The following is a 22,810-nucleotide window of genomic DNA, read 5'->3' as shown; positions in this document are numbered from 1 at the left end:
AGACACTTACTCCTTGGAATAAAAGCATGATAAACCTAGACAGTGTATTAAAAAGTGGAGATATCACTGCTGGCAAAGGTCCATACAGTCAAAGGTATGCTTTTTCCAGTAGTCATGTACGGATGTCGGAGTTGGACCATAAAGAAGGCTGAGCACCAAAGAATTGATCCTTTCAATTTGTGGTTCTGAAGAATACCCTTGAGAATCCCTTGGACAGCAAGGAGATCAAACCACTCAATCCTAAAAGAAATCAAGCCTGAATGTTCATTGGAAGGACTGATGCTGAAGCTCCAATACTTTGGCCACCTAGTGCAAAGAGCCAGACTTATTGGAAAGGACACTGATGCTGGGAAAGATTGAAGGCAGGAGGAAAAGGGAGTGACAGGCATGAGATGGCTGGATGGCATCATCAACTTATGGACATGAGTTTGAGCAAACTCTGGGAGATTAGTGAAGGACAGGGAAGCCTGGTATGCTGGAGTGCTGCAGTCCATGGTTTCACAAAGAGTTAGACATGACTGAGTGACTGAACAACAACTGAAAGTAGGTCAAATATGATCCAATTAGCTTTGAAGAGTGGTGAGAAGACAAAATATAAACATAAGTTAAACATGTCTCCTTAGCAGGGGCTGTGAAAGAGGCAATATTTCTCTTAAGAGGTCTAATCATGACTAAGTTTAATCATGAGTAGTTTAATTATGACTAAACCTGGTTTAATCACGACTAGTATAGGATGATAATAAAAATTTTATAATTTTTGTAAATTGTACTTTCTTTGGATAATTAGATTATGGTTTTGTTTATATTTTTCTTTATATTTCTGAAAAATCCAAATATGTCTAATCACCATGTATAACACAAATACTTATAAAAACTATTTCATCTTCAAATGTTTCTCATAGAAACTTTCAAAATGAGTGTAAAGAAATAAACAACTCACAAAGACCCAATGTTAATTGTTGTTATATATTATTTTAGATGTTATAATTGCTAAAAGCTTTAATAATAATTAAATGCATTATTATGTTATTAAATATCTACATCAGACACTGCTGGAAATTGAGCTCCAGAGTAATTCAGACAAAAGCATTGTTACAAAAGGGCACAGGCTTGCAGAGAAAAGATAATGCCTAATTTATTTAATAGTCATATAATTATTATTAATAAGAAACTATAATAGTGCATTAACTTAACAGGATATTTGGAAAGGTAAAAAAAAGTACTGGTTTAGCAACAAGGTCCTTCAATACAGCACAAGGAACTACATTCAATATCTTTTAATAAACCATAATGGAAAAAGAATATGAAAAAAGAATGTAAAAAAAGGTACTGGTTTAAATACAGACATACATTGTTTAATGCAATCCCAATTTTGGAAATATTTAAATTTGGAAAGGTACATTACTTGTGAAATTAAATAAGCAAATCAGATCACAATATTTGTAAAATGGTGTCATCCCTGTCAGTGTTTCTCCATGCCTATGCTGGCAAAACTCAGATGCATCAGAATCACCTGCATGTGTGCTCAATCGTGTCTGACTCTTTGTGATCCCATGGACTATAGCCCACCAGGCTCCTCTGTCCATGGAATTCTCCAGGCAAGAATACTGGAGTGGGTTGCCATTTTCTTCTGCAGGGGATATGCCCAACCCAGGGATCAATCCTGCGGCTCCATTAGCAGGCGGGTTCTTTTACTGTTGAGCCACCAGGGAAGCAGAATCACCTGAGCAACTGTCAAAACAGTAGTTAATGATCAGGTGATTCAAGGAACGACACGGGGTTCCTTGGGGCACCCAAGTGAAAGCATTTTTTAACATTTCCTTCAGGTGATTGAGCTTCCCTGATAGCTCAGTTGGTAAAGAATCCACCTGCAATGCAAGAGACTGGTTTGATTCCTGGGTCGGGATCTGCTGGAGAAGGGGTAGGCTACCCACTCTAGTATTCTTGGGCTTCCCTTGTGGCTCAGCTGGTAAAGAATCCACCTGCAACTGGGAGACCTGGGTTCGATCCCTGGGCTGGGAAGATCCCCTGGAGAAGGGAAAAGCTACCCACTCCAGTATTCTGGCCTGGAGAATTCCATGGACTGTATAGTCTATGGGGTTGCAAAGAGTTGGACATGACTGAACCACTTTCACTTTTCACTAGGCCACTTAATTAAGGACAGTCACTTAGGAACAGTGTTAAGCTGGTTTCTGAACTCTATTAATGAATCAGTTAAAATAATTAAATATCTGTTGGAGCTTTCCATGTGGTGCTAGTGGTAAAGAACCTGGCTGCCAATGGAAAAGACTTGAGTGGTGGGTTCGATCCCTGGGTCAGGAAGATTCCCTGAAGAAGGGCATGGCAACCCACTCCAGTATTCTTACCTGGAGAATCCCATGGACAGAGTAAAACCAAAAGGGTCTTGTTCAGAACCAACGTTAAGAACAAGAACCATGGGAACGGTACTCACTGGTAAATTTAACTCCAAAGTGAGGATGAAGGCCTTCTCCCACAACTTTTATAGAAGTCAAAGGGGGGATTTATCTCACCAGGGACTACAGAGGGATCATTGGGTTTTTGTTACCTTGTGGACTTCAGCACATCATCAACATGAACTGAAATAGGAGCCAGCAGAAGGGAAAGAATGCCCAACTGACATGGCAGTAATCAGGGAGGTAGGGGTACTGCAAATATGACTGGATTGACAGAGTGGAACCCACCTATTCTTCCTCTTGTGAGCCTGGGTGAAAACTCCCCTTAGTACTGCCCAAGGATCTGATGAGAGCCAGGGTCCTGTTAAATGCTGGGGAGTTGCATAGGAGGCAGGCCAACAGTTTCACACCTCATGTGTTCCATTTGGCAGCCCTCTAAGGCAGACATTATTTATCCCATTTCACAGAAGAGAAGACTGACTCTTTACAGGAATGTATCTGTAACAAAGGGAGGGTTTACTTCCAGTTAAGGCTGGAAGATACTTAAAGTTCACTTTTCTTTAAGTTTGCTGAACCAGTAATTATGTTCATTCACAGACTCATTGAAAAACTGTTGCTTCTAAAATCATTGCTTCTAAAATCCCAGATAATAAATGAAAAAAAGTCATGTATTATCCAACCACAGAGAAATGTGCTCCAATTACCATCCTGGGATATATGATTTCAGATTTTTGAAGGGTTCATGTATTTTTTTCTTTAATCAGACAATAATAAATGTATGATTGCTTTTTAATTACTTTATTAACTTTACATTTTTCCATGCAAATAGGTGAAACTTTACAGTTGACAGAAACTTAGATTGGATGCCAAGGCAATCTGCAGTTAGAAGCTGGTAACACAGAACCCACCTGACACACTGAAATTACATAAGGTTCACAGCAAACGGATCAGTAAAGGCATTATCAGGAAAATGCAAAGAAAAACAGAACAGTGGAAATCACAGTATTAATCTCATGGAAATGTCAGGAATCAAGGCATAAGGCAAAATTCGTCATGATGGTCATGGTGATTAGAGAGCTCCCCCATAAGGATACGCAGACAATTCCTCAACTGCAGCTCCCTAAGTTTTCTCCTGATTTCTCTCATCTCCTCCATGAATATTTCCATATCGTCTCCCTCTCCACCCATCCCATCATTGACCTGTCTATTGGGTATAACCCATCGGAAATTAGGGGCAAGTCGGCGAGCCTGTCCCCGTCTATGATTTCTTTCTGGCTGGTGGCCTTCGCCCCCTCCCAAAGGGCGGTCTTCCTCTCCGTTCTGCACGGGTTGCTCCATTTCTTCGTTTTCCTGGTGGATATTAGCCATGATGAGATTTTTTTCCCCCGGTTATTTTTCTTTGAACAACAAGTAAGACAAAGGCAAGGAGAGACACTGAATGCTTGGTGCACTGACCAGCAGGATTCAGAGTCCTGATAGTAAAGATTCAAAGAAAAAAAATTTTTCCCCCACCTCAGGTGCTTCGTGCGCTTTCTGGGGAGCCTTCAATTTGACCTCTTTCCCAGCGCTCTCCTTTCCCCTCCCTCCCTCAAACCCAAAGCCCACCATTTTTCTTTTCCCAGGATTCTTTCCCAGAGCGCAGCAGGCACCAAAATGGTGGACGGGGCATGGGGTCTGGGGCAGTTAGCAAGGGATCTCAGGCTGGGCTGTGCACCAGCCCCCTTTCTCCCCAGCACTATTCCCGGCACTGACCTGGGCCTATCCTCGCTGTCTCTTGCTCCTTCCGATCCTCGCCACGAGTGCGCCGCCGCCACACTTAGTTCTGCAGACCTGCAACGGGCCAGGGTGGGGGCAGGAGGCTGCTGCAGCCGGGCGCTCGGCGCCTTCCCGACCCCGCGTCCCCGACTCCCACCAACCCCCCTTTCCGCGCCTAGCCGCCCCGAGACCCCGCCCCCACCCTCAGGGGCCCCCATCCCCGCCCCGCTCCAGGTGACTCAGGGATGACTTCCCATCGCTCTGAGTTGCTTTCCTGCCTTCCCTGGAACCCTGCCCCCCTGCACCCCCACCCCAGGGGGCCACTATTTCTGTTCCCCGGAAAGCCAGGGTGTGCAGAGGGCTTGCGGGGGCTCGTCGCGCTGAACCCCTGTGCCGGCCTCTGGGGTTGGCTGGCAGCTGCCTCCCTGGCGTCAGCGCGCGGCCCCGGGGCTCTTACCTGCTCCGCTTGCCGCGGGCCCGATGCCAAGCCGCCGTGCGCAGGGGAGCGGGGAGCTGGTACCCAGACGGGAGTGACGACTGCACCGAAGGCTGCGTCGCTCTGCAGCTCGCGATCACGTGAGCACCCCACGTCACCGCCGAGCTCGCCCCCAACTCCGGCGGCCAGTGCAGCAGGAGCGCCCCACTTCCGCCTCGTGCACAGGCACGGACAACCGCCTGTTTGTGCGCTGGGCCACAGCGCGCACCTCCCTGTCCATCAATCATCTCGCTCTTCTCCAATCTGACTGCCCACGAGTGGCATCACCTCCCTGCGGTTAGAGTTTGCCATTCTCTGGTTATAAGGGAGGGTCTACAACACCCTCTACCCCGTCTCCGCCCCTAGGCCTTGGCCTTCGCTTTTTCTGCTCTCTTTCCTCTTCTCACTGACCAGTCTTTCCCCACCCCGCCCCCGCCCCGCCATTGCCCACCGAGTACCCTGAATTCATCTTCTAGGACCTTTAGGTTGAAGGTTAGGGTGGGGAGGGAGCAAGAAACTTGTCAGACAGGCGAGAAGGTAGAATGGGTTGTATATATCCTTCCTAATAATTTCTCTTTATTTCTTTTTTTAAAAGTCAGCATGCCATCAAAAAATTAAAAATTACAAGGTTTCATTTTTGAAAGAAATGCTTCATCCTGCGGGAAGAAAAAGCCTCATTGTTTGATTTGTTTGTTCACCTGTACTACCCAGAAAATATTTTCTTTGGACTCCACCACACAACATTTTGGAAACATTTTATTTTGAAATCTTATTTTGAAAAAGTACAAGTATCTTCCTAAATACAGTTGGTGTTTTCAAAATGATCTGTAAAGTAAATCTTGAGGTAGAAGTCCAGTTGTCAGACCTTGACCATTTTATGTAAATTTATGTGATGTTTTTGATACCACAGCCTTTGGAGGAAAGGAGCCTTTAAAAATAAAAAATGAGCCTATTTATTTTCTGCTTTCCTTTCCAAACTTGGCAAAGCACTCCTACACATACTTCCTTAGAGTGATCTCAGAAATTAAGTACTGGTAAAAGTTAGTTCCAAAGACATGTTTTTTGTAATGTGAATTTTTCCAAAAAATATTAGAAATAAGCATGGGGTATGTGAAGCAATTAAACTTGAAACTTATCTTGAGTGTAACCGTTCATTTTTTCAACTTGAAATAATTGAAAACTATTTTTAAAAGTCAGGGTTACAAAATAGAGATGCCTTTAGGAAAATGGCATTATTATTTAAAAAATAGTAAGTGTTGGTTGTGTTCAAGGAACCAAAAGAGCTATATGTACTGAGGCCAGACGGGCCAGGCAAATGCTAACTGCCTCTAGTTTTGCTCAGGTGCTCAGGGGCTTCAGTTGTGTCTGACTCTTCGAGACCTCATGAAGTGTAGCCTGCCAGGCTCCTCTGTCCATGGGATTATCTGGACAAGAATACAGGAGTGCGTTGCCATTTCCTCCTCCAGGGAATCTTTTCAACCCAGGGTTGAACCTGCCTCTCTTGGGTCACCTACATTGGCAAGTGGATTCTTTACCACTATGCCATCTGGGAAGCCCTTTGGCTCCAAACTCCTATGTAATCTCCCACCCTGCTAAACTAGCTGGGACACTGAATAAAGGAAGAGTATATGCCTACTGCATATGTAGTTTGAAATATACAAAATTATGTATATATGCATGCATGCTCAGTCATGTCTGACTCTTTTCGACCTTATGGACATGTCAAAACCATGACAACCTCATGGACTCCTCATGGAGCCTGCCAGGTTCCTCAGTCCATGGGATTTTCCACGCAAGAATACTGGAGTGGGTTGCCTTGCCCTCCTTCCTCCAGGGGATCTCCCTGACCCAGGGATCAAACCCATATCTCCTGCATTACAGGCGGATTCTTTACTGCTGAGCCACCGGGGAAGCCCATGTATCTATCTATCTATATGTGGCATATGTAAGTGTCATATATATTCACATATATTTACTAATTTTACAGATATAAAGAAATATTGATATATTGCTCCAAAAGCTCAAATTAAAAAATAATTGTCTTTTAAAGGAATGCTAGTGATTCCTGAATTCTCTCTCACAATTAACAACTCTTCCTATAGGTAGCTCTATTAATGATACCCATTGGAATCATGCCGATTAGAGGCATGAGTTGTGGTATCAGACATGTCTGGATTTAAATCATGTTTCTGCTGCTTATACTGATGTATGACTTTGGGTCAGTTACTTATCAAGGTCTCTGTGCTTCCTCTGTGAAACAGGGATTATTAGAAGTAAATCACATATTTCAAGTATGTACTACAGAGCCTAAAGAATCATCAACGAAAGTTGATTCATTACTTTTTTTCTTAACTATTATTAGATGGTTTCTAACAAGGTTTAAAGAGTGGGCAAAGCATAGTTCTGTCCTTAGCTAGATATGCTTGTCTTTAAAATCTGTGAGGTTCCCAACCACATCTGCTGTCTTCTACTTTGCAAAGTAAGTGACTTATAGAATTCTTTGTACCAAGTACGTGATTGGTGAATATTTGTTGACTGATATATCCACTATTGAGGTTAATGGGGCTTCCCAGGTGGCGCTAGTGGTAAAGAATCTGCCAGCTAATGCAGGAAAGATCCCCTGGAGAAGGAAATGGCAACCCACTCCAGTATTCTTGCCTAGAGAATCCCATGGACAGAGGAGCCTGGTGGGTTACAGCACATAGGGTCACAAGGAGTTGGACACAACTGAAATGACTTAGCATACAGCATGCATACTGAGGCTAATAGGTTGCTTTTCATTCAGGGGACTATATTTAGAGCAATATAGAAAAACTTTTATGAAAATTAGGAATTACACAGAACGAATCCCCTGAAAGTAGACAAATTGCTATGACATAACCATTGAATGGCCTCCCCAGATGGTGCTTGTGGTAAAGAACCCGCCTGCCAATGCAGGAGATTTAAGAGATGCAGGTTCAATCCCCGGGTTGCAAAGATCCCTGGAGGAGGGCATGGCAACCCAATCCAGTATCCTTGCCTGGAGAATCCCATGGAGAGAGGATCCTGGTGGGCTGCAGTTTATGGGGTCGCAAAGAGTCAGACATGACTGAGCGAGTGAGCACACATGTAACCATTGAATACGAAATTTGAAAACTAGATTGTTGGTTCTCTCAGTGGCTCAATTCTTTGCTATTCTCTTTTTGATCCATCCTGGATTAGTCTTTTGCTTGAAACCACCAAATTTTCTTGGATGAAAATATGCATTTGTGTATTTTTCAAGATTAGAGGTTATGCTACATGTGAGGTTGGTTGTAATGAAGTGATATTTTAAAGATAGGTGAACTATGGCTGATTCATGTTGATGTTTGACAGAAAAAAAAAACAAAATTCTGTAAAACAATTATCCTTCAATTAAAAATAAATTAGTTAAAAATAATAAAGATAGGTGAAATTTGTCCTTGTAATGATGTTGTCTTCACTAAAGTGTTGTGAGATGTTGATTGAGATCTTTTCTTGTCCTTGGTGTTTTCTGAGGAGTTGAAGGTAGGTAACAACCTGTTGAGAACAAAATTTTTTTAATTTCTAAGGCTGAGTTGGAAGGATATAAGAGTCTTAGTTTGGGACTCATGTGCCCTGAAGGACAGAGAGAGTGAACTGGTTTGATGACTTTTACCCTAAAATAATAGAAGAGTAGTACAGTACTGGGAAGGAGGAGCCTGTGTTTATGTTTGGGGAAGTGGAGTATTTGTGAAGAGAACCTAATTCCTTTCCTTATCTCCTATAATTATAGTGGAACCAGCCACTTGACTGGTTTCCTACACCAAAGCCGAGGAGATGGGACCCCAAAAGAACAGTACATAAAGTTTAGGGATATCTACAAGATATTCAGTTCAGTTCCTCAGTCGTGTCCAACTCTTTGCAACTCCATGGACTGTGGCACACCAGGCTTTCCTGTCCATCACCAATTCCCAGAGGTTGCTCAAACTCATGTCCATGGAGTCAGTGATGCCATCCAACAATTTCATCTTCCGTTGTCCCCTTCTCCTGCCTTCAATCTTTCGCAGCCTCAGAGTCTTTTCCAATGAGTCAGTTCTTTGCATCATGTGTTAAGGTTCACTTATTCCTCTGCTGGATATCTGCATTACCATTGGGAGTTTGAGCTACCTAGATGCTGTGGGCATTGGAGAAGGAAATGGTGACCCACTCCAGTGTTCTTGCCTGGAGAATCCCAGGGATGGGGGAGCCTGGTGGGCTGCTGTCTATGGGATCGCACAGAGTCAGACACGACTGAAGTGACTTAGCAGCAGCAGCAGCAGCAGCAGCAGCAGATGCTATGCGCGAAGAAGGCAATGGCAACCCACTCCAGTACTCTTGCTTGGAAACTCCCACAGACGGAGGAGCCTGGTAGGCTCCAATCCATCGGGTCGCAAAGAGTTGGACACGACTGAGTGACTTCACTTTCACTTTTCACTTTCATGCATTGGAGAAGGAAATGGCAACCCACTCCAGTGTTCTTGCCTGGAGAATCCCAGGGACGGCGGAGCCTGGTGGGCTGCCGTCTATGTGGTCACACAGAGTCAGACACGACTGAAGCAGCTTAGCAGAAGATGCTATGGGAGCCTGGAAATAACATTTTTGAAAGATGATGTTGTGGTGTGGCCAGGCAGAGAAAGGGCTAAGATTAATCCCCTACCAAAGTTCCCAATTCTGGATAAGCGTGAAAAATAAATCCTACCATGCTTTACAGTTTGCAGAGTTGGGAAGAGGGGGGTTATTGAGATACAGATTTACCAGAAATTGATACAGACAAAGAGACCTATGAATTATAGGAATTCCATGTGAAGGTTATGAGGTAAGAGTTACATAAGATATGGCCCTGTCTTCCAAGGAAACACTTGAAAGGGAGATGCTTGGATGTGAGTTCTTAGCAGCAGGTTTTCTAGAAATCAAGCTTGAGCTTCAGTGATGATTAATCATGTGGGATAGCAATCTTACCCTAGGTATTCACATAAAGAGTTGTCTTTATATCCTTATTCTTCAAACTCTCAAGTCATTTGAGTAAACACAGGGAAAAGGGTGTGATTGTTAATTTTATGTATCCAATAAGCCATTGGATGCCCATATATCTGACTGAATAGTATTTCTGAGTGTGTCTGTGAGGGTGTTTCTGGAAAAGTTTAGCATTTGAATTGGAAAACAGTAAAGCAGGTGGCCTTCCCCAATGCAGGTAGATGTCATCTAATACCACTGAAGGCCTAAATAAAACAGAAAAGCAGAAGGTCGAATTCACTCTCTGCCTGATTGCTTGAGCCGGGACTTTGATCTTTCCCTTCCTTTGGTGTTCCTAGTTCTCAGGACTTCTAATTCAGACTGGCACCTACATTTTAGCTCTCCAGCTCTCAGGCTTTTAAAGTCTACCACAGGCTTTCTTGGCTCTCCAGCTTGTAGACAGCACATCATGGGACTTCCCAGGCTACATAATCATGTGAGCTTATAGACTTATAGTCAGTCTATAGACCTTTTGGGACTTCCCTGGTGGCTTAGACGGTAAAGCATCTGTCTACAATGCGGGAGACCTGGGTTCGATCCCTGGGTTGGGAAGATCCCCTGGAGAAGGAAATGGCAATCCACTCCAGTACTATTGCTTGGAAAATCCCATAGGCAAAGGAGCCTGGTAGGCTACAGTCCATGGGGTCGCAAAGAGTCGGACACGACTGAGCGACTTCACTTCACTACACAGACCTTTTAATTGATAACTGATAGATAGATACATAGACTCTAGATAGAAAGATAGATCTCCTAGAGGGATGAGGAGGATTCTGAATCAAAAGTGATATCAATGTTTTAATTTTTTAATATAAATTTATTTATTTTAATTGGAGGCTAATTACTTTACAATACTGTATTTGTTTTGCCATACATCAACATGAATCCACCATGGGTGTACACGTGTTCCCCATCCTGAACCCCCCTCCCACCTCCCTCCCTGTACCATCTCTCTGGGTCATCCCAGTACACCAGCCCCAAGCATCCTGTATCCTGCATCAAACCTGGGCTGGCGATTCGTTTCATATATGATATTATACATGTTTCAATGCTATTCTCCCAAATCATCCCACCCTCTCCCTCTCCCACAGAGTCCAAAAGGCTTTTCTATACATCTGTGTCTCTTTTGCTGTCTCCCATACAGGGTTATCATTATGTTGCCATGATATATAGGTCACATGTATCTGGCTGGAAAGGTACCCAGTTGAATTGTAGTTATTGTCCTGTTTCCTCTCATTATACTCTCATGGGTGAGTGCAAGGATTGAAAGCGGATAGTCTGGCACATGGCGGGCTTTGTGGGTGTGGATATCTCTGTTCCTGCCTAGAATGGTTCTCTATGGGTCATCCCAATGCTTCAGTGCTTCAGTCTTATTGTGCTTCTCTCTTTTTTCCTAAATGTAAGCACGTATTAACAAATTGAAGCCAGGTATTAAAAAATCTAGGAAATTATGCCTACTTTAGCTTCCCAATAAGCTATGGCCATTATAATTTTGATGCCAAGAATTTTGAAGAACTGAGAACAGACCTGATGTTACTTTAAGAGTTTGGAACATTTGAAAGATAATGCATTCAATATTTCATTCAAGAGATCTTGTATTAAATAATTACAAAGCCATAAGGCTAAGACATCTGAGTGTGAAATCAACAAATATTCAGGACCTCACTATCTATTAGAGATCCACAGGATTTCCCAGGCAAGAATACCAGAGTGGGTTGCTGTTTCCTTCTCTAGGGCATCTCCCTGATCCAGGGATCAAACCCACATCTCCTGCTTGGCAGGTGGTTTCTTTACCACTGAACCACAAGGGAAACCCCAAGTTTATCTATAACTAAACAGTAAGCTAACACATACTCTGTCTTTCTCACACACACACTCACACACTCCTCCCTTCCTCCATTCCTCCTCTTCGTCTTATACCCCTGCCCCAGTTCCTGAGTCAGGGCCTACTTTTCCCACCATGAATCTAAGACTTAGGCATTTGTAGCATGACAGTATCTTGAGCTGTATTTTACACTTAGAGACTTAACACCTGGTGACTTGATGACCCCCTCCTCCACTCCCACTCCTCCCTCATCCCCTCCCATTTATTGTACTTGTCCTCATATTTGAGATTAAAAATGTTTTTCTAATGCTGGACATTAAGTAGTGATTACCTCTATTTTCTAAATTATCTCAGAGGACAAGGTATTCTTTTTGTAAGTAGAAGGGAAAAATCATTAATTATTTTTCTTTTAAATTCAGGCTATGAAATAGTATATACAGAATTATCCTAGTTTCCTTAAAAATACATAGTGATGAAAATGAAATAAAACAGCACTTATATAAATGCTGGTATATATCAAACAGTATTGTAGATATATATTCATTATTGCATTTTATCCTCCCCCAAATTCTATGAGGTAGGTGCTAATATCATCCCCTATTTTACAAATAAGAGTATTGTAGGACGGCAAGGCTGTGCAACAGATAAGAAGTGGTAGAGCAGGAATTCAAACACATACAGTTTAGTTCTTAACTCCATGCTCTTGCCCTCTACTCAGTTTCATTTATTAATAAGTCCCGGACTTCCCTGGTGGTCCAGTAGTTGAGAGTCTGCCAGCCAGTGCTGGGGACACAGGTTTGATCCCTGATCCAGGAAGATTTCGCGCACCATGGAGCAGTTAAGCCCATGTACCACAACTACTGAACCTGCATGCTGCAACTACTGAGGCTCATGCACGTAGAGCCCGTGCTCTGCAGTGAGAGAAGCCACTGTAATGAGAAACCCATGCACCACAATGAAAAGTAGCCCCCGCTCTCTGCAGCTAGAGAAAGCCCACGTGAAGCAGCAAAGACTCAATGCAGCCAAAACATAATAAATTAAATAAATAATTTTTAAAAGTCCCAAATCTATTTCTAATTCTTTCTTTTATCCATCTATTGTTTGAGCCCTTTTCTGTGCCAGGCACTGCCTGCCCATTCCACGTCTCAATCTCAGTACTCTATTTACATTTCTGATTTCCAGGACATAGTTCCTTCTACTTAATTAAAATATCAGAAATATACTTTTCATTCAATCATAATTTATTAAGCATCTACTATGTTCCAGGCCCTGGAGATACAAAAAGCAATAAGACAGATACAGCCTTCATATTGTTACATAGCACATAGTTTAGTGGGAGGAAACAAGGAGAGTGTGATAAGTGCTGAAGGGGACAGCACTGAGTAAGAGGACTTAATCCAGTTGCCAGTGAAGAAGAAATGTCTAGGAGGTCAATTTCTGCTATGACAATGTGAGGATCTCTGTGGATCTGCTTTCCTGTGAAACTAGTGAAATTCATTAAAAAAAAAAAACAAGCAAAACAATTTAAAGGCTCTAGAAAGGTTTTAAGGGAAACCATTAAGTGGAAAACTATCTATTCAAGAAAATCTATAAAAACTTCACAAGAAATACGAGTCTGTGGTATTTGAACCTAGACCTCTCCCTTTTTCCTCACTCCCATGTCAAGGAAGCAAAATTGCACTCCTAACTATCAGCCAAGAACACAGGATATCCTCTTCCTGCAGCTCACAGCCATGGCGATTTCTTTCTCAGAAGAGGAGTAAATCAGTATTTCTTATCCTGCCCCCACTACTGAGATTGCGAGGTTAGGCTCCAGGCAAGTGCAATTGAGAGGTGGGGGCTCTTTCCTTCCAACCAGCCCTCACTAATAGAATGGAAATTGTCCTGTGGGTGTGGTACCACTGAAAATACTGGGGTCCTTATCACTCTTGGTTTGGCTGTAAGGTATGGTTCCACACTATGAGAAGCAAGGTGAGAGAACATCAGGCTGTTGTTTCCTTTCTCCCTACTTTAAGACATCAGGTGCTAAAGCACAAGTGTCATTCAAAAGATAAGAGTGCCATTGTCTCCACCCCCAGATCCAGAGCCCTGGATCAGAGATGTTGCCTGGGGAGAGAAGAAAGTCATGAATCATATAGGTGCTAAAATTTTCCCAATGGAACTTACTTTATTTGCAACAAAGCATGGAGGCATTCAAGCCAAAGTTGCAGAATGGTTGTTGGGAAGTGATTCAGGGGTTTGGTGAAGATACCAACTAGCGGTAAGCTGGCTAGATTGTTTTAAAAAGTCGGGTAAGGGGACTTCCCTGGTGGTCTAGGGATTAAGAATCTGCCTTGCAATACGGGGAACGTGGGTTTGATTTCTGGTTGGGGAACTAAGATTCCACATGCCTTGGAGTAACTAAGCCAGTGTGCCACAGCTAGAGAGACGGTGCTTCTCAATGAAAGATCTCACATGACACAATGAAGATTCCAGGTGCCACAACTAAGACCTGACACAGACAAAGAAATAAATAAATTTTTTTTTTTTTTAAGCCAGGTAAGAAGATGGCTGTGGGGAGTTCTCCTTCCTTGTTTGGAACAAATATTAAACACTGACCTTCGGAACTTTTCCTGCAAGGGAGCCCAAATTTGTTTGAATTAGGTTGCAGAACAACTGATGCCCAAGAACACTGTTAAAAAATAGTAGATTAATCAACTGGCAATAATAGGAGCCTAGCAACTGCATATGGACAGGACTATGGCCTTTGCAAGTGCTTTTCAGCCCCTCACCTCACTCTCATTTAGTTGGGACAGGATGATGAGAGAGGCATTGGGATTGGATATTGTCCTTCCTCCAGGTCAGTTAGGCTCTGATAAAACTCTGATTAGGCTCTGGTAAAAAAAAAAAAGGAAAAAAATAAGAATAGAACACTCTGGGTACACTTTAAAATGCCTTCTTTTCCCTTCCCCTTCCAGAAGGACAAAGAGGTTTTCTCTAATATTCACTGTGAGGACCTCATAGGTCTCTAAAAAGTAACTCATGAAAGTGTGAGAGCACCCCTTAAATTGGGCCTCTCTGGAGTTTTAAATTTCAGACTTGTCCACATTGAGCTTCTAGCAATTCGTAAACTATAGTTTAGGTTTTTCTATATCAGTACTGGTTCCTGGGGAAGTTTCTGTTCATAGGTTTTACTCTAGCAAATTGTGATTCTCTGTATCTGCCTGTCTGTCACCTGTCTGGAGCAGGGATTTGCTTTGTGACTTCAATCATTTAATGGATCTAAGAAGAGTTCTTGATTTTCGGCTTATTCAACTTTTCACTTATTGTTACAATGGAGTAACTACTTCTAAGTTTTTTCCATGCCAGACCAAAAACTGGAAGCAAGAGGGAATTTAATGATAAAAGAGTTAACACATAAGTAAAACATGACAATTATAAATATATATGCCCCTCATAACAGAGCACCAAAATATATGAAGCAAAAACTGACAATAAAAAAGGGAAGATAATTCAATAGTAATATTTGGAGACTTTAATAACCTACTTTTCATAAGAAATAGATCAACTGGGCAGAAGGTCAACCAGGAAATAGAAGATGTGAGAACACCATGCACCAACTAGACCTAATAGACATATAGAATATGCCACCCAACAACAGCAGAATACATATTTTTCTCAAGTGTGCATTGAACATTCTTCATGGTAGACCATGTAATAGGCCATAAAACAACCCTCAATAAATTTAAAGGATTAGAAGTTAGTTATACAAGATATGTTCTCTGACCACACTGCAATAAAGCTTCATATCAACAACAGAAAAAAAATTGGGAAATTCACAAATATCTGGAAATTAAGCAAACCACTCCTAAATAGCCAATGCATCAAAGAACAGATCAAAATGGATATCAGAAGATACTTTGAAATTAAAGAAAAATGAAACAGTGTACAACATACCAGAACTTATGGGGTGGAACTTTGGTATTTAGAAACACGATGTACTCAAAATGATGGGATAGAGCTAAACTTGCATAAAGGGAAATATCCCCTGGAGAAGGAAAAGGTAACCCATTCCAGTATTCTTGCCTGGAGAATCCCATGGACGGAGAAGCCTGGTAGGCTACAGTCCACGGGGTCGCAAGAGTCGGACGTGACTGAGTGACTTCACCTCACCTCACAAGCCTGTATTTAAAACAGAAGAAAGATCTCAAACCAACATCCTAACTTTCCACCTTAAGATACTGGGAAAGAAGAGCAAACTACGCATAAAGCAAGCAGAAGGTAGGAAATAATAACAATTAGAGCAGAGATTAATGTAATGGAAAATAGAGAATAGAGAAAATTAGTGAAACCAAGGCAGATTCTTTCAAAAGATCAACAATGTTGACAAATCTTCAGCTAGATTGATGAGAGAGAGGGTGAGAGGGAAAGAGAGAAATGTGTGTCAAGTTACTACAATCGGAAATGAAAGAGGGGCTGGTATTACTGACCTTATAGATATGAAAAAAGATTATAAATGAACAGTATGAAATATTATGCAATCTCAAAAACGACAGAATGATCTCTGTTCATCTCCAAGGCAAACCATTCAATATCACAGTAATCCAAGGCTATGCCCCAACAAGTAACACTGAAGAAACTGAAGTTGAACGGTTTTATGAAGACCTACAAAATCTTTTAGAACTAACACCCAAGAAAGATGTCCTTTTCATTTTAGGGGACTGGAATGCAAAAGTAGGAAGGCAAGAAACACCTGGAGTAACAGGCAAATTTGGCCTTGGAATGCGGAATGAAGCAGGGCAAAGACTAATAGAGTTTTGCCAAGAAAATGCACTGGTCATAGCAAACACCCTCTTCCAACAACACAAGAGAAGACTCTACACATGGACATCACCAGATGATCAACACTAAAATCAGATTGATTATATTCTTTGCAGCCAAAGATGGAGAAGCTCTATACAGTCAACAACGACAAGACCGGGAGCTGACTGTGGCTCAGATCATGAACTCCTTATTACCAAATTCAGACTCAAATTGAAGAAAGTAGGGAAAACTGCTAGACCATTCAGGTATGAGCTAAATCAAATCCCTTATGATTATACAGTGGAAGTGAGAAATAGATTTAAGGGACTAGATCTGATAGATAGAGTGCCTGATGAACTACGGACAGAGGTTCTTGACATTGTACAGGAGACAGGGATCAAGACCATCCCCATGGGAAAGAAATGCAAAAAAGCAAAATGGCTGTCTGAGGAGGCCTTACAAATAGCTGTGAAATGAAGAGAGGAAAAAAGCAAAGGAGAAAAGCAAAGATATGAGCATCTGAATGCAGAGTTCCAAAGAATAGCAAGAAGAGATAAGAAAGCCTTCTTCAATGATCAATGCAAAGAAATAGAGGAAAACAATAGAATGGGAAAGACTAGAGATCTCTTCAAGAAAATTAGAGATACCAAGGGAACATTTCATGCAAAGATGGGCTCAATAAAGGACAGAAATGGTCGGGACCTAACAGAAGCAGAAGATATTAAGAAGAGGTGGCAAGAATACACGGAAGAACTGTACAAAAAAGATCTTCACGACCCAGATAATCATGATGATGTGATCACTAATCTAGAGCCAAACATCCTGGAATGTGAAGTCAAGTGGGCCTTAGAAAGCATCACTACGAACAAAGCTAGTGGAGGAGATGGAATTCCAGTTGAGCTGTTTCAAATCCTGAAAGATGATGCTGTGAAAGTGCTGCACTCAATATGCCAGCAAATTTGGAAAACTCAGCAGTGGCCACAGGACTGGAAAAGGTCAGTGTTCATTCCAATCCCAAAGAAAGGCAATGCCAAAGAATGCTCAAACTACCGCACAATTGCACTCATCTCACATGCTAGTAAAGTAATGCTCAAAATTCTCCAAGCCAGACTTCAGCAATACATGAACCATGAACTCCCTGATGTTCAAGCTGGTTTTAGAAAAGGCAGAGGAACCAGAGATCAAATTGCCAACATCTGCTGAATCATGGAAAAAGCAAGAGAGTTCCAGAAAAACATCTATTTCTGCTTTATTTACTATGCCAAAGCCTTTGACTGTGTGGATCGCAATAAACTGTGGAAAATTGTGAAAGAGATGGGAATACCAGACCACCTGACCTGCCTCTTGAGAAATCTGTATGCAGGTCAGGAAGCAACAGTTAGAACTGGACATGGAACAACAGACTGGTTCCAAATAGGAAAAGGAGTATGTCAAGTCTGTATATTGTCACCCTGCTTATTTAACTTCTATGCAGAGTACATCATGAGGAACGCTGGACTGGAAGAAACACAAGCTGGAATCAAGATTGCCGGGAGAAATATCAATAACCTCAGATATGCAGATGACACCACCCTTATGGCAGAAAGTGAAGAGGAGCTGAAAAGCCTCTTGATGAAAGTGAAAGAGGAGAGTGAAAAAGTTGGCTTGAAGCTCAACATTCAGAAAATGAAGATCATGGCATCTGGTCCCATCACTTCATGGGAAATAGATGGGGAAACAGTGGAAACAGTTTCAAACTTTATATTTTTGGGCTCCAAAATCACTGCAGATGGTGACTGCAGCCATGAAATTAAAAGACGCTTACTCCTTGGAAGAAAAGTTATGACCAAGCTAGATAGTATATCCAAAAGCAGAGACATTACTATGCCAACTAAGGTCTGTCTAGTCAAGGCTATGGTTTTTCCTGTGGTCACATATGGTTGTGAGAGTTGGACTGTGAAGAAGGCTGAGCGCCGAAGAATTGATGCTTTTGAACTGTGGTGTTGGAGAAGACTCTTGAGAGTTCCTCGGGCTGCAAGGAGATCCAACCAGTCCATTCTGAAGGAGATCATCCCTTGGATTTCTTTGGAAGGAATGATGCTAAAGCTGAAGCTCCAGTACTTTGGCCACCTCGTGTGAAGAGTTGACTCATTGGAAAAGACCCTGATGCTGGGAGGGATTGGGGGCAGGAGGAGAAGGGGACGACCCAGGATGAGATGGCTGAATGGCATCACAGACTCAGTGGACGTGAGTGTGAGTGAACTCCGGGAGTTGGTGATGGACAGGGAGGCCTGGTGTGCTGCGATTCATGGGGTCGCAAAGAGTCGGACATGACTGAGCAACTGATCTGAACTGAATGAAATATTACATGCCCTTATATTAGATGATAGAAGAAATGGACAAATTCCTAGGAAAACACAAACTACCAAAACTATCTCAAGAATAAATAAACCATCTGAATAGACCTATAACAAATGAAGAGATGAATTAGTAATACATTTTTTAAACTACCCACGAATAAAATTCTAGGCCACATGGCTTCACTGCTGAATTCTATCAAATATTTCTTCCTTCATAAATTCTTCAAAAAAAAGAAAAGGAAACACTTCTCCTCTTATTTTATGAGACCAGTATTACCCTGATACAAAATCCAAACAAAGATATGACAAGAAAAAACTACAAACCAGTATTGCTTATGAATATGGATGCAAAAATCCCCTAACAAGATACTAGGAAAACAAATCTAGAAACATATAAAAACAAGTATACATTATGACCAAAAGAGATTTATCCCAAAATGCAAGCTTGATTTAACATCCCCAAACCAGGAATTCCCTAAGCATAATGAAAGTTATTACAAAAACCCTCCATGGACATTATGTGCTGTGCTGTGCTTAGCCTCTCAGTCGTGTCTGACTCTTTGCAATTTCATGGACTGTAGCCTGCCAGGCTCTTCTGTCCATGGGGATTCTCCAGGCAAGAATACTGGAGTAGGTTGCCATGCCTTCCTCTGGGGTATCTTCCTAACTCAGGGATTGAACTCAGGTATCCCACACTGCAGGCAGATTCTTTACCATCTGAGCCACCAGCGAAGTCGAAGAATACTGAAGTGGGCAGCCTATCCGTTCTCCAGGGGATCTTTCTGACCTAGGTATTGAACTGGGGTCTCCTGCATTGCAGGTGGATTCTTTACCAGCTGAACTACCAGGGAAGCCCCCCGCTTATATTATACTTAATGTTAAAACAATGAATATATTTTCCCTAGTACTAGGAGCAAAAACAAAGATATGTGCTCTCACCATTTCTATCCAACATTACAACTGGAGGTTCTAGCCAAGACAATTAGGCCAGAAAAAGAAATAAAAGGCATCCAGATTGAAAATAAGAATTAGAACTATATTTACAGATGACATAATCTTATGTATAGAAAGTGTTATGGAATCCACTGATAAACTAACAAAACAAACAACTTCAGCAAGGTTGCAAGATATAAGATGAATATACAAAGATATTTCAATACAAACATATTTCTATACACTTATAATGAACAATTGGAACAAGAAAATTAAGAAAACAATTCTACTTATAATAGTATCAAAAAGACTGAGATATTTAGAAATATATTTAATAAGGGAAGCATAAAATTGATACTCTGAAAACTGTAAACTATTATTGAAATTAAAGAAGAAAATTAAATGATGCCATTAAGAAATTAAAGAAGATGCAATTAAATGGGGAAAAAAATCCCATGTTCATGAATTGAAAATTTTAATAGTGTTAAAATGGTAATGCTTCCCAAATTGATCTATAGATTCAATGCAATCCCTTTCATAATCCCAGCTGATTTCTTTGTAGAAATTGACAAGCTTATTCTAAAATTCATATGCATTGCAAGGGACCCTAAATAGCCAAAATAACCTTGGAAATGAATAAAATAGGAGGACTTACGTTTCCTGGTTTCAGAATTGCTTGAAAGCAATGGTAATCAAAACAGTGTGATCCTGTCACATGAGAGACATATAGGTCAATAGGACTGAACTGAGAATCCAGAAATAAAATTATGTTTCAGCTGATTTTTGACAAAGATGCCAAGACCATTCAAGGGGAAAAAACAGTCCTTTCACAAATACTCCTGGATCAACTAGACAGTCACTTGCAAACTAATGAAATGAGACCCTTATCTCATACCATATACAAAAAATTAACTAGAAATAGATCAGAGACCTAAATGTAAGATTTAAAATGATACAACTCTTAGGGGAAAAAAATGTAGGGACAAATCTTCATAAACTTGACACTAAAAGAATGAGCAGAAAAATAAAAATATGGCTTCCCTTGTAGCTCAGTTGGTAAAGAATTTGCCTGCAGTGCAGGAGACCCGGGTTCGATCCCTGGGTTGGGAAGATCCCCTGGAGAAGGAAATGGCACCCCACTCCAGTATCCTTGCCTGGAAAATCTCATGGACAGAAGAACCTGGTGGACTGCAGTCCATGGGGTTGCAAAGAGTTGGGCACGACTGAGTGACTAACACACACACACACACAAACTTCATCAAAACTAAAATTTGGAGGGCATCAAAGTATACCATCAGGACTTCCCTGGTGGTACAGAGGATAAGAATCTGCCTGCCAATCAGGGGACACAGGTTCAACCCCTCCTCTGGGAAGATTCTACATGCCACAGAGCAACTAGGCCTGGCACCAGGACTACTGAGGCCATGCTCTAGAGCCCGCAAGCCACACCTTCCAAGCCTACTTCCTGCAACTACTGAAGCCCGAGCACGTAGAGCCTGTGCTCCACAACAGGAGAAGCCACTGCAATGAGAAGCCTGTGCACTGCAACTGAGAGTGGCCCTCACTCACCACAACTAGAGAAAGTCCACGCAAAGCAACAAAGACCCAGCTCAGCCAAACCTAAATAAATAAAATAAATAATTTTCCAAAAAGTGTACCATCAGGAAAGTAAAAAGATAACCCACAGAATGGGAAAAGATATGTACAAATCATGTATCCAAGGGATTTGAATTCAGAGTATATAAAAACTCTTACAGCTCAATAATAAAAAGGCAAATATCCCAATTAAAAATGGGCAAAGGATTTGAATAGACGTTTCTCCTAGTAATATATACTAGTGGCCAATAAGCTCATGGAGAGATCCTCAATATCATTAACCATCAGAGAAATGTAAATCCAAACCACAATAAGATATCACTCACCTCTGCTAAAATGGCTACAGTCAAAAAGTCAGAAAATAAAGTGTTGCCAAGGATATGGAAAATTGGAACCCTTACACACTGCTGGTAAGTATACAGCAGTATACACACTGAAGGTAAAATGGTCAGCCAGTTGGGAAAATAGTATGGCAATCCCTGAAACAATTAAGCATAGAGTTACTGTATGACATAGCAATTCAATTGCTAGATATCTTCACAAAACTTGTACATAAATCTACATATCTTCACAAAACTTGTACATAAATCTACATAGCAACATTATCCATAACAAGCAAAAGATGAAAACAGCCCAAATATCCATCAATGGACTAATGGATAAACAAAATGTTCATATCCGTACAACAGAATATTGTTCAGCCATAAAAGGAAATTAATACATGGTACACAATGGATTAACCTTGAAAACATATGCTAAGTGAAAAAAAGCCAATAACAAAAGAGCACATTTTATGAGTCAATTTTTATGAAATGTCCAGGAAAAGGAAATCTATAGAGACAGAAAATAGATTAATGTTTACTTAGGGCTGAAGGGATAGAGGCGTGGGGGCAGGATCATAGCTAAGGTATGGTATTTCTATTTGATGTGAAAATGTACACTAAAACCTATTGACTTGTACACTTAAAGTGGGTGAAACTGTTTTAAAAGAAGTAACATCTATTCTGGGATAATGAGTAGGAGCTTTAAGGAAATGATAGGAATCCATTTAGCAGTGTTGCTGTTGTTGTTGTTAGTATTTATCAAATACCAACTGTTGCAGAGTAGAGATTAGGAGTGAGGGCTTTGACCTTAGGCTGGGTGACCTTGGCCAAGACACATAATCTCTTTAAGACTTGCTTCCTTTTCTGTTAAATAGTAGGTTAATAGCATAACATCTTGAAAAGGACTCAGAATTCATGAAAGGGAAGGACTTTGTGTAAGTACAAGAAGCTATTTTGACATGCAAGGATACATGTTACAATGCAAGGATAATAGAATGATCTATTAGGAGAAATTTTTAAAAAGTAATTATTCCTTAAACAATCAGATAGCAAGAGGTCTGATGAGATATCAAGATATCACTTTTAAAGACACAACCCCTCCCTTTAGTGAGCTGAAGGGCTTTATGTTGGTATTTGTGGGTATGTGTATGTATGTGTGTGCTGTGCTAAGTTGCTTCAGTCGTGTCTGACTCTTTGCCATACCATCGGCTGTAGCCTATCAAGCTCCTCTGTCCAAGGGATTCTCCAGGGAAGAATACTGGAATGGGCTGCCATTTCCTTCTCCAGGGGATCTTCCTGACCCAGGGATCGAACCTGCGTCTCTTATGTCTCCTGCACTG

General features: G+C 41.4%; 1 protein-coding gene across 2 annotated transcripts; it reads right to left on the bottom strand.

Moving 5' to 3' along the window:
- Nucleotides 1-3,325: 3,325 nt before the first annotated feature.
- BEX3 (brain expressed X-linked 3) lies at nucleotides 3,326-4,719 on the bottom strand. Of its 2 annotated transcripts, XM_068962911.1 has the most exons (3): nucleotides 4,627-4,719; nucleotides 4,167-4,244; nucleotides 3,326-3,764 (listed from the first exon to the last, which is right to left on the bottom strand). In XM_068962911.1, exon 3 carries the CDS (start codon nucleotides 3,750-3,752, stop codon nucleotides 3,444-3,446), a length of 309 nt encoding a protein of 102 aa, XP_068819012.1. In that variant the 5' UTR covers nucleotides 3,753-3,764; nucleotides 4,167-4,244; nucleotides 4,627-4,719; the 3' UTR covers nucleotides 3,326-3,443. The 2 variants fall into 2 exon arrangements, with proteins under 2 accessions (XP_068819012.1, XP_068819011.1); XM_068962910.1 differs by lacking the exons at nucleotides 4,167-4,244; nucleotides 4,627-4,719 and having other exon boundaries at nucleotides 3,326-3,782.
- Between the last annotated feature and the right edge of the window lie 18,091 nt (nucleotides 4,720-22,810).

This window comes from Capricornis sumatraensis, chromosome X, assembly GCF_032405125.1.
Source record: "Capricornis sumatraensis isolate serow.1 chromosome X, serow.2, whole genome shotgun sequence".
Lineage (NCBI taxonomy): Eukaryota > Metazoa > Chordata > Mammalia > Artiodactyla > Bovidae > Capricornis > Capricornis sumatraensis.
Note: the sequence above shows the minus strand (reverse complement) of the source record. Positions and strands in the feature narration are given on the sequence as shown.

What these genes read in the sequence shown, in the direction of transcription:
- BEX3 (XM_068962910.1), bottom strand. Translation starts at nt 3,782, where the DNA reads ATGGCTAATATCCACCAGGAAAACGAAGAAATGGAGCAACCCGTGCAG.